Below are 12119 nucleotides of genomic sequence, written 5' to 3' on the forward strand. Positions count from 1 at the left end.
AATCATTCCTTTTCAAAGTTCACTGCAGTAAGTATCAATGCATTAAAGGAGCTGGAAAGTCCCCCAGCCTGGAAACCCATTGCCCTTCCTTGAAGCACTCTTTCACGTTTGATCACCTTTCTCAAAGACTGTCTAAATGGGAGAGAAAGAAGCTGTCAGATAGTGAATCTGAACTGTCCTTTCAGAAGCTTGGCAGTGAAGAGAAGAAGGGAGACGGTACGTATAGGGATTTGAGCCTGGGTGTGGCGGGTAAAAAGGAGAAAGGAAAGGGTGTGACTGACTGACTGGAAGCATCCAGCGGAATGTAATAAGGGAGACAAAAGACAGCATATATCGGAGAGCTGATACTTTGTACCCTGCAGTGCACAAGCCTCCCCCATCCTTGCAGACCTTCTTTAACAGTGGACTCTGCTCCAAGAGCTCCGAGGCTGCACACTGTCCAACTCTTCCTTTTTCATCCTCACCTGAGGATATTTTCACATTTATCTTCAGGTAGAGTGAGAGAGAGAAACATTGATGTGAGAGAGACACATCGATCAGCTGCCTCCCGCACGACTGACCAGGGCTGAGGACCAAACCCCAACTGAGGTACATGCCCTTGGCCAGAATCGAACCCGTGACTCTTTGGTCCATGGGACAACACTCTAACCGCTGAGCCGAACTGGTCAGAGCTGTCCAACTCTTTTTATAGTCGGCCCCCCCACCTATAGCTGCCTCCTCTGAGAAGCCCAGAGCATGGATGGCTCACAGCAGAGAAAAGGATAGGCAGTGACTTGGATACTTGAAATGGGTCTTGTTTCATGACTAAGTCGAGTCTGAGCATTGGGAAGGATCAAAATTCTGACACCCACCCCCTATCTCCCTTATTACATATGACAGTGCCTGAATGTTGTTATTCAACATGACAAAAACAGGAAATTTGTATTCAGATCACAAATTCGCATTTTAGCAATAAATTCAAATGATCTGGTTTGGAGATGAGTCTCCGATGCTAAATGGATGTTTCCAGTGTAACAACAATAACAAAGCCATTTGGTGGATTCCTCGTTCTCTGGCAAGTCATTATTTTTATTGGCTTTAGGGCAACTTCTATTAATAGATGTTACAGTACAGTTCTCACTGCAGATTCATGAGTCTGTGATTCTCCTTTTAATAATACTTTTGAGCACATTTTGAACTAAAATCAGATTTTTTTCCCAAGTAGGAGTTCAAATTCAGGGCAAGGCACCCACAAGGGTTTTATTTAGAAGTACATTACTGGATCATTCCATTCATTCTCATAACATTCATTAATTAAAAGATGAAGTGGATAGCAGGCAGTTGGGTCTGAGCACTGCTAGTGGGACAGGTAAGCAGGCAGCCACTAGAGCATGAGGTGCAGCTATTGCTGGACCAGATGTCAAAGCTGGGTGCTGATCCCGGCTCTGCCCCTCATTTCCTGTGTGACCATTTGTCCACTGTAGGCCTCTAGGTCTCCACTGGTGAAATGAGAGGTGAGACAAAGTAGTGGTCCTTTAACCTTTCTGGTATGAGGACCCCTTTTTTTAAGAGTACAGTATTTCATGGACTTCAGCCTAATAGTTGAACTTTGAAACCCATGATGCTTATGAATTAATTTTCATTCTAAGACTCACAACAATAAGTGACACCTATGTATGTGTGTAGAGCACAGGTGAATTCAAAGACCCCCTCCAATGAGATGCCTTTTCCCTCCCGGGAGTCAGTGATTGGGAAGCAATCGACTGGCTCTCTAACATTTCTTTCCGCTATTGCATTCTTTGAGTCTGTGAACCATTGTTTTTGTAGAGAACAATGGAATGGCAATAACAGACAACCATAACATTTGCCAAACACCTACAGGGAAAGAGATGGTTTTAAAAAAAAATCTGACCTTAAGAATACTGTACAGCCCTGGCCGGTTTGGCTCAGCGATTAGAGCATCAGCCCTCGGACCAGAGAGGCCTGGGTTCGATTCCTGCTAAGAGCACGTACCTTGGTTGCAGTTTGTCCCCAGCCCTGGTTGTGGTCATGTGGGTGGCAACCACTCAATGTATCCCCCTCCATCGATGTTTCTCTCTCTCTCTTCCTCCCTCACTCCCTCCCACTCTATCTGAAGATAAATGCAAAAAAAATGCCCTTGGGTGAGGATAAAAAAAAGGATACTGTACAAATCTTCATTCTTCAGGAGGAATCCAAGACCTAAAAAGAATGAGTGATGCATCCAAATTCAAATAACAAATCTGACTATCTTTTTTTTTTTTAACAATCTGAACTGAACCTCCAATTTTGTTCAAATGAGATTGTGTAGATTCTGGATTTTTTGGGTTCCCAAAAGGCTATTGTTTTCTGGGGTGGAAAACTAAGTGAATTAAGCATATGTTTAAGAGAGAGAAAGTTCACATTCTAATCCTGCCTTTCACAGTGACCCTGAACTAATTGCTATGTAAATCAAGAAAATGGTTTGTCTCTGATGGTTTCAGTTTAGATTACTTATTATTAAAATCCAAAGACAAGTATGATGGACTCTTCTCTGTAAAAGGGGCTATTTTGCTCAATCACATTTCTCTGTTACATAAAAATGTAACAGAAATGACTTATGTATTCATAAGTCAACAATTTTCAAAAATTATGGTGAAAAGAAAGGACCCATTACATTAGTACTAAGTTGGATACATTGCAATCATGGTTTATTACTGAGAAAGCCTTTCCATGTCCTGCTTAAACCTTCTCATCTTAAATATTACTAAATCATTGTGACTCTACCACCTAATTAAGAATTCCAGTTGCTTCCCTCGTGTTTTGCTCCTGCTACAAGAGATTCATTTAGGCTTGTGTGTGCCAACGTTTGACAGTGTGAGATCGTGACAGAAGGTCATTCACACACTGGGCGTGAGAGAAGCGCCTGTCCCTTTAAAGAGTATTAATAATAATCTACAGTAGTAAAATGGCCTAGGAAACTCAGAAAGTGCTCACATGCATATCGATGTCACAAGAAAGTGACTAAAGAGAATACGTGACCATCAGAAGACGTCTTGGCAGCGGGGAAAGGACCCTATTCCAGTGCAGGCTGACCTCTGGCAACTTTTCTCATCGTATTTCTCTTCATCCCATTTGGCATCTCTGAACACTGGAAGAGCTTGAAAACATTTGGAGATGAAACACTAGAATAATATGCGATCCCAAGGCCTTTTTCTTTTCTTTTTTTCTCTTCTCCAGAAACAGGAAGCAATCTGTCTAATCCTCCTGTTTAAGAGTCGGTGGTGAAATCTGCCGTTGTCTTTGTACATCCTCACCTTGAAGGCCCTAAGTTGGAATGACGTCCACAGACCTTACTTGTGGCTTCCCAGACAGGATAGGAAAACGCTTCCAGTGTGTGTCATGTCGTTGTTTACGTTTTGATTAATCACTGTAGTTAGATGGTTTTGTCTTTTTTTAACTGTAGTTCTCTAAGAGGATGAATATATATGCCTTTAGTTTCCTAGACTAATATGTATCCCCAAAATATCCTTTGTTTCCAAAACTCATATCAAATAATTTCAAAGCTCAAATTTCCACCTGTTGTTATAATTTTTATCAACCCTAGATTTACATTTATCCACCTCCTTCTGCATTTCCAACTGATCTCAGAGATCCCTTAATTAGTGAATTTTGAAGATCTCATTTGAAGATCAGGAACGGAACATTGTGACTTACTTATTGTAAGGACACTTAAAACCCTAGAAATTGGTGCAGTTTCCCTGACATCACGGTTCCTGAGACCATAACAGATTATACCAGCTGACTCTCCCAGTGGTTGCCAGGACAACCTTTTCTTTCTTCTCCGCTAGGAGTTAATTGAGTGTCAACCTAGGTGTTCAGAAGAAAATTGGCTAATTTTCAGGGGAAAAAAGGAAAAAAGAACTCAAGCTATCCTGATGCATTGAATTTCCATTGAATTCTCACTTTTGTGCCCTACACATACTTTGGAACACAGCCATTCCAGAGAAAGTGTTTATGTTCCAAATACCAGGTCAGAATCAGTCAAAACATTTATGTTGAAGTTCTCCCCCCCTTGCCATGACCTCTGTGTGAAGAACGGGGGAAACCTTGGTCCGAGGCCCCTGAGTTACAGCAGCAGACACTACCCTTGCTTGACTCCTGCCTGAGCTGCCAGGGAGTTTACCCAGGAGACACATTAACATCCACACTTTTTGTTCTAAATTTACTGTACCAAACTTTACCAAAGGAATTCCAGATTCCAAAATAATGAAAAGCCAAGGAGCGTTAAGTTCCATTGTTAGTCCAGAAGTGAGTCACCGCTGCAGAATTTCTTCTGTCTACTGATTAGACCGGATGCATGCTGGGTGGTGCGGCAGGAAGGGCTGCTGGCTCTCTGTATGTGTGAGTGAATAGTCACAAAAGGTCACCGTTTTAACATGTTAAAAACCAAATCTCTCTCCTGAGCATCTGGAAGGTTCCTTTTTTTAAAAAACACTCTCCCAGTAGCAAAGGGAAAAAACTACACTTTTTTTCCCTTCTAACCTGAGCTTACCCCCAGCTGACACAGCTACGTGCCTCCCTGCATGCAGATGGAGACGGCCCTGATTCTTGTGTTTGTGGAGGCTGATGATGTGAGCTCTCTGACATTTCTGGAAGGGCATGTGTCTGAATCCTCTCTGGCCTGGCCAAACAGTGTTCATGTTCTGTGGCCACAAAGCAGTCAGAGACACTTAGCCCACACCACTGTTGCAATAAACGGAATGACTTTCTGTCATGTGGAGTGGGGCGTCATTAGGGCGAACAAATAATTTATCATCCAAACCAAGGCGCTTCTGAGAATGAAAGGCGGCCTATTAATAATTACACAGGACAGCAGGAGCGAACCAGGGCTGTGTCACACAAACCAGCTGGGTGGTCACCCTGGGCACAGGGCTAGCTAAGCCTCTACCCAGAGAATAAAAAAAAGAATGTGCAGTATTGACTTAGTACTCACTAAATGACAACAACTGTGCTTAGCATTTTATGGAGCATCTCCTTTATACCTTGCCAAACTTGAAACCTCACTAGGTAAATACTGTTTGCCAGGTCAGTGGTTTTCAAAGTTTTGGGTGAACAATGGGAAACAAAGCAATGGGAAGACAGAATCTTCCACAAAACACCAACATGGAAAGCCAATAAAAAGCAGCACTGCCCCAGTCAGCGCTGGAATTAGGAGTTAGTCCTACAGACCCAACCTCCTCCCCAACAGCCACAGCCCCTCAGGCGCCACAGCAGAACCCTGGGTTCCTGGGATTTCTGGGATAGCCTTCAGCTCGGCATTGACATGCTTTGACTCATTTAATCTTCACAAGCTGATTAGCTTGATCATTAATGTCATTTTATATGTGAAGAAACCTCAGCCTGGAAGTAGGAAAGGATGTGTCCCCAAAACATAAAGCTGGTAGGCTCAAAAGCAAGGATTCCAACTTGAATCTGTCAGACTCCGAGCCCACTTCTTTCCACATCACCTGCCGCCACCACAGCAGATGTCTAGGCTGGCTAATATGGAGAAACATGTTTGGGTCTTGCCATCTAGGCTTGCCCGACTTAGACAATATTGTGTCCTCTGCCGGGTGTGAGCTCTCCAAGGCCTCATCCCAGAGCGTTCCCGCCAGTTCAGTTCTGTTTGACCAGATAGCACCAAAGAGTAACAGTAACAATAAAAATATTTAACAAGTCCCGGACAGTTTGGCTCAGCAGTTGGAGCGTTGGCCCACGGACCAATGAGTTGCGAGTTCGATTCCAGTCAAGGGCATGTACCTCAGTTTCGGGGTCGTGTGGGAGGCTGCCGGGCGACGTATCTCTCTTGCATCAATGTTTCTCTCTCTCTCCCTCCCACTCTATCTGGGGCTGGATGGAAAAATATCCTCAGGTGAGGATAAAAAAAAAAAAAAAGTTAACAATTTAGTGTCTTTATGTGCTCGGCCATGTGCTAAACATTATAAATGGATTGTCCCATTTATTTTTCACAACAGTGCCATGAGGTAGGTGCTATTTTCTTACTACCTCATCATTTCGAAGATGAGAAAACTGAGCACCGCCAAGATTACATAAGAAGGTAAAGCAGCTCATAAGCGGTGGAGACAGGATTTGCTTTGACAACAGTGCATGGTGTCTTTTCCCTCTTAACACACTTTGGTCCCTACTGGTAATGAACCTGACATCTTGGCATTCCAAACCTTTCCAACCCCACGACCATGCTCATAGCTGACCAGGTTCCCTTGCCCTGTTTTTATATGACTGTTTTGATAAACTAACTCCTGCTGGGCAGTAGGTATTGTAACTGAATGTGTTATACCTCCTGGGGAAACAGATTTGTATCTAAACAGGAATCTCCAAAGAGAGACAATTCTTCATACAATGTAGTGAGTAATGTCAGGCACACTGCCTGAATGATGATGGTCCCGTTCTTTTGGGCCCCATAAGCCTTCTCTACTGAAGCATAATCTTGATCAACATGGAAATCTATTAAAATGTTAACTTTGGATGAGTTTAAACCATGATCTATTGGATATCAAGGGTTATTTTAGTGCCTGATCTTTAAAAGGGAGTTGGATGTTGCCTTTTAAAGTAAAAAAAAAGCATCTTGCTTCTTACCTTTGGGGACCAGTTTGTATTAGGAATTTTACATCAGTGATACAGACTGGAGCTTTGCCTTGTCTGATCTGAAAGATACCTATGGGCCAAGTCCGAACTTTCCTGGAGGGTGCGTTACTACAGGGCTCTCCTGAGTTTCATAATTAATCTCACACTATTCATTTATTTCATAATGTATTTTGTATACAGGCACTATATTAGCTTCTTAGGCATTTTTTTTTTTTTTACTATTACCACCCTATAAAAAGACTGAATTTATCTGATAATGGGGTAAAATCTCCAGGAAGACCTTAGATCTTAAGTTCTTACAAAGGTCAACAGAGTATTCTATATACTAATATATACAATTAGACAGTTATTCCCTATTTTCAAAAATGATAGTGATGAGTTCCTGGATTTGAATCAGCCTCCAATGATGGGAAGCCCTTTGCCCTCTTTCAGCCTGGAGTTTATCTGTTGTCACGTGACATGAAATGACATGGCCTGTGTAACCTCGGTAACCTACTTCTTTATAAATGACAAATGAAAAGATGAATAAGGCATGCTTGTTAAATATCCGGAAGACATAGAGCTGGGAGTGTAAATGAAAGGATAATATATTGAGTGATAAAAATAGTGAGGTCAGTAAATAAGAACACTGTGCTAAAACCAAGATGTTGAACTTAACAGGAATAATAGAAAGCCCTCATTTAGTTTCAAATATTCAGTAGCATAAGTTCAGGATAGGAGAGAGCTGTAATTTTCACATTCAAAAATACCCTATAGACTTTTTCATTAACCTTCACTCAATATTCGAAAAGGCTTGCTGAGTACTAACCACCAGGTGGGCACTGCGGGCTCTTACCACCCAACGCACCTGCAAATGCAAACTAATTGGCCAATAATGAGAAGCTCAAGGGAGAAAATATTCCCACTGACTAGATCTCATCAGAAGTAGACACAACACTCTAAGAAGGTCATAGTTGATAAAATAGTCTATAGAAGAGGGAGACTAGACGGGTGAGTGAAGAGGAAACTAGGCTGGATAGAAATATTGAGTGACCACAGGATGTTTAGTCTAGAGAAGAAAAGATTATGGGACTTTGATGGTTGTTTTCTAGCATTTAAGAAGCTATTGTGTGACTGCAAGAGGAGTCTTAATATTTTTTGGGTTATTTTAGTTCATCCAATGGGGCGAAAGTTAGAGAGGAGCAGTTTCATTTTGATGTCTTCAAAAGTTTTCCTGCCAACTTTGGGAAAGGCTGCTCTGGAGGTGGCTGGCCCCAGGGGGACTCCTGCAGAAGGTAGCTGGCCATCTGCTGGTAGTCGGCTCCCCCGGAGAGGCTACGCTGTGTCGGCAATTGGAATAAGTGATCTCTGAGGATCTCTTTGATGTTCATTCTTTTTTATTTTTCAAATTAAGTGGGAAGTAACCTAACATTTCATCTACCTTCCTTAAGCCTTCAGACCCCTAAGAATTTTGCTGGCCTACAACTAGTTAGTTGTTTCCCCATCCTTCCTACCTTCACTGGCGGAGACAACTTTGATTTACTTAACAGAGTGTCATAGAAATTAAACCCCAAATGTTAAAATACACTGCTGACTCATTTGGAATAGTTATGGAAACCTAGACTGTGTCTCCGTTCATTCACCAGTTGGACGTGGATGTACCAGTGATCACCAGGACAGACAAGAAGGGGGAAATCGTGCCTCAGTTGAGGTAAACAGAGGAAGTTCGCAGATCAGAGCCCATGAGATGGAGCACACACAAGGGTCCACGTGCCGTCTGCAGCTCCCGGGGGAGGGCTGAGGGTGCCCTGAGCTGTGTGGGTGCCAGAGACAGGGAGGCCCCTCTTAGCTCCGTGGAGCGGCCCTAACACTCACTGTGGCTGGATCGCTCAGGCTGCATCTCCTGGACACCTGCTGTGTCGTTAGGTGTGCCCAGATGTCACCATCCAGCTCAGAGGGAGACTTCCTACAGGCTCTGCTGGCCATTTCTGTTGTCAACTTGTAACCAAGGAACACTTGGCTAGAAAGTTGCCTTCAGTATGACAAAATGTATGGTTTTAGGGGGAAAGACTGATGAAATACTTCTGCCAAAGGGGGCTGTCACCAGAAACTGTGTATTTACCTCTTTGTCTCTTAACAAATATATCATTTTGGCCTCATGTCATTCTGTTTAGTTTAGAAGGGTGAAGTCTAACTATCTGAATATCTTGTAAGCTTGTATTTATAGAAGATGACAAGTGAGCATAGATACAAGCTCAGTTTTAGTTATTACCATTAATCCAAAAGCATGTGACAGGCAATATATATTGTTTTTAAGTGGAAGTGCTTACCAGATCTAAGAGTAATTATTTAGAATAGTAACAGCAGCCAGTAGGAAGAACTGGCTAAAACATAATTTCAAAATTAGTTGTATGATTGCAGAGTTAGGGAGACTTTATAGGACTTAAAATAGTCACTAACAGCCCTGGCAGGTTTGGCTCAGCGGTTGGAGCGTCAGCCTGCAGACCAGAGAGTACTGAGTTCGGTTCCCGCTCGGGTCACGTACCTCGGTTGTGGTTTGTCCTCGCCCTGGTTGGGGTTGTGTGGGTGGCAACCACTTGATGTATCTCTCTCTCTCTTCCTTCCTCCCACTCTATCTGAAGATAAATGCAAAAATGTCCTCGAGTGAGGATTTAAAAAAAAAAAGTCACTAACAGTGATGCTGTTATTCAGTGAGCAGGAAAAATAAGTACCATTTTATATTACTATCTGGTACCTTTGCCAAGTGCAAGAACCATTAATAATTATAGAGAGCCAAATGTGCGAGCTATTTTATATAAAAGTGTATGAGAAACATCATTATTTCTCACGAAGGCTGCTACCCTCTGCTAATCCAGTAACAGTAGGTGTGCTGAGTAACTAGTGATGATAATAATGATAACAAAGGGGAAAAATCAAGAGCCAGTCCCCTTTTCCAACTCATTTAAGGGCCCACCCACTATTATATTTAGACACCAGCCTGCTCCACCCAAGGCTGAGGTTGTTTCCATATAACACACTCAGATAGACCATTCCAAGGTAGTTGCTCTTTTTTCTTTTTCATCCTCACCCGAGGACATTTTTACATTTATCTTTGGATAGAGCAGGAGGAAGAGAGGGAGGAAGAGAGAGAGAAATAAACATCGATGTGAGGGAGACACATCGACTGGTTGCCACCCACATGACCCCAACCAGGGCCGGGGACAAACAGCAACCGAGATACGTGCCCTTAGTGGGAACCAAACCCCGGACTCTCTGAGCCGCGGTCCAACGCTCTAACCGCTGAGCCAAACCGGCCAAGGCTAGTTGTTCTTGTTACTTGTAGAAAGGCCAACATTTCACTGTTGAGGTTTGTTTGGTAAACCCACTTTGATCAATTTTAACCCAAGTGTATAATCCATTTTAACATAAAATGAATGACAAGGCACCTGAGAAGTAACACTAACACTCCAGATATTTATTTAATTCATTCATTGAATTCATTTGACCCTCACAAGAATCCTATGAAATATATGCTGTAATTATCCCACTGTAAAAGAGGAGGAAACTGAGGCACGGAGCATTTTAATGAACTTGTCCATGATCACAAAACTAAAAATTGGCAAAGGTGAGATTTGAACTCAGACAGCCTGGCTGGTTCCCAAGTCCAGGAACTTAACCAATAGGATGTACTGCCTCCCAGGAATGGTATGTAGGTAATATTAATCAAGTGCTTAGTGTATACCAGGCACTGTGTTAATCCCTTTATACACATTAGCATATTAAGTTCACCAGTTGGGTCATTTGGACACAATTAAGAAGGATAACAAAAGGTTCACCAGGTCACCTGTTGATTGGCGTAACACCCTAACTTGGATGTGGTTTCTTTTGCTTTAGATTGCAGGATGCTAGCAGTGAGAACTTACCGTATTATCTCCTCCTTGCAGGGGTGGAATGGTCCAAACCAGTGAGCAGTATGAATTTGTGCATCACGCTCTGTGCCTGTACGAGAGCAGACTGTCGGCAGAAACCGTCCAGTGATTCTCTGAAGAGTTACCAGACCATCCATCTCCGGGGGTGACTAATCAATTACCCCCTTGAGGCTTCTAGAAGAAGTGTCCTGCAATGAAAGGAAAGAGAAGCCCTGCAGTCAAGCTATGGCATGGACTGTGGAAGATGGCACCATAGTAGAGAATGCCAGCCCCTTGTGTATGTGAATGCATTTGTAAGCATCTCCTAAGTTATTTTGAAGGTCCTATTCCGATGGAGGAATGCCAGACTTCTCACACAGCTAAGGAGGGTGTTGTTTTGTCTGTATTGATTACCTGCCACATGGAATGTTTGTATGAAACACTCAGTGATACATGTCATCAGATGATGTCTGGAAGAGCTGTGGAAGAAATTATTATGTGTGTTTAGATGCTTTAATGTTTGCAAAATCTGTCTTGTGAATGGACTGTCAGCTGTTAAACTGTTCCTTTTTAAGTGCTATTACCTTTCTCAGTTACCAGAATCTTGCCACTAAAGTTGCAAGTGGTTGATAAAGGATTTTTAATAAATAAGTCCTTGTTTTTGAAAAAGAAAAATCAAAAGCAGTAACTATTTTATATGGAAATGTGTCTCAATAATATTACCTATTAAATGTGTATTTATCAGTACCTCCTATCAGTCAATTACAGAGCACAATGATTGTCACTGGGAATATATGTATTTATTCTCTATTATTGGGCATAAAAGTGGTTTCTGCTTCAGAACTCTATTCACTGTATTTCTACATTGTGAGTCACTTTACTGTAAAAGAGAAAAACAAATTTGTAGCAACTCTGAAGTATCCAGAATTTTAGATACTTGTCTCTCTTTTACTAAGAAGGAGTTTTTGAGTATTCTGTCTACCTGTGGTCTCTTGCCCAATAAAAGGCAGTTGCTTTGGAGAACGATGTCACCTGTCACATTTCCAGTTTTTTCTAAAGGATGCTGCTATGAATATACTGAGGTTTTAATCCTCAGGAGACAAATAAAGCTAAAAATCAGACAAAAAACTACACTCAGCAAACACTAGATGTTCTGCTCCAATATGAGTTTTTAATGCAGCAATGTTGACTTTGTTTCATACTGCCAATAAAGTCCTCTTAATACTAAAGGTTGAGTAAAGCAGGTACTTTTTTTGTCCTATTTGGAGGGAGGCTGTTATCTTTGGTGGGGGGAGTCTGAAACAGATGATGTGAAGGGTTTCATTTTAGTCTCTGCCTCTCCCTCGTGTAGATGACGATCTCAAATGTAATACCCGTTGTCATCACCTGAGAGATCATGATCTCCAAGTGCCATCATTATGTGGTTTTCCTTGATGGACTCCCAGCATATCATTACAGGAACAGTGCGTGTTTACGTCTTTCTATCACTTGTCATAGACCCTCATAAATCACATGGTTTGTGTTTACTCAGCAGAATCACATCACCTGAAGAGATGTCCTGTTGTAGGAGCATTCAATTACCTAAGATTACAATTCCTTTCTTCCCTT

The 12119-nt window shown here is 42.1% G+C and overlaps 2 protein-coding genes across 2 annotated transcripts in view; both read left to right on the forward strand.

Annotated features, from left to right (window-relative positions):
• PTPRR (protein tyrosine phosphatase receptor type R) overlaps positions 1-12119 on the forward strand; it is a 227553-nt gene that overhangs the window by 213450 nt on the left and 1984 nt on the right. Inside the window, exon 13 of the mRNA XM_036251020.1 lies at positions 10548-10809. Within this exon, the coding sequence (XP_036106913.1) occupies positions 10548-10641 (94 nt within the window). The 3' untranslated portion in view covers positions 10642-10809. The remainder of the gene's footprint in view (positions 1-10547; positions 10810-12119) is intronic.
• Positions 10733-12119, forward strand: part of PTPRB (protein tyrosine phosphatase receptor type B) — a 107252-nt gene continuing 105865 nt past the window's right edge. Inside the window, exon 1 of the mRNA XM_036251019.1 lies at positions 10733-10809. Within this exon, the coding sequence (XP_036106912.1) occupies positions 10795-10809 (15 nt within the window). The 5' untranslated portion in view covers positions 10733-10794. The remainder of the gene's footprint in view (positions 10810-12119) is intronic.

Source organism: Molossus molossus, unplaced genomic scaffold (genome assembly GCF_014108415.1).
Source record: "Molossus molossus isolate mMolMol1 unplaced genomic scaffold, mMolMol1.p scaffold_m16_p_10, whole genome shotgun sequence".
Classification (NCBI taxonomy): Eukaryota; Metazoa; Chordata; class Mammalia; order Chiroptera; family Molossidae; genus Molossus; species Molossus molossus.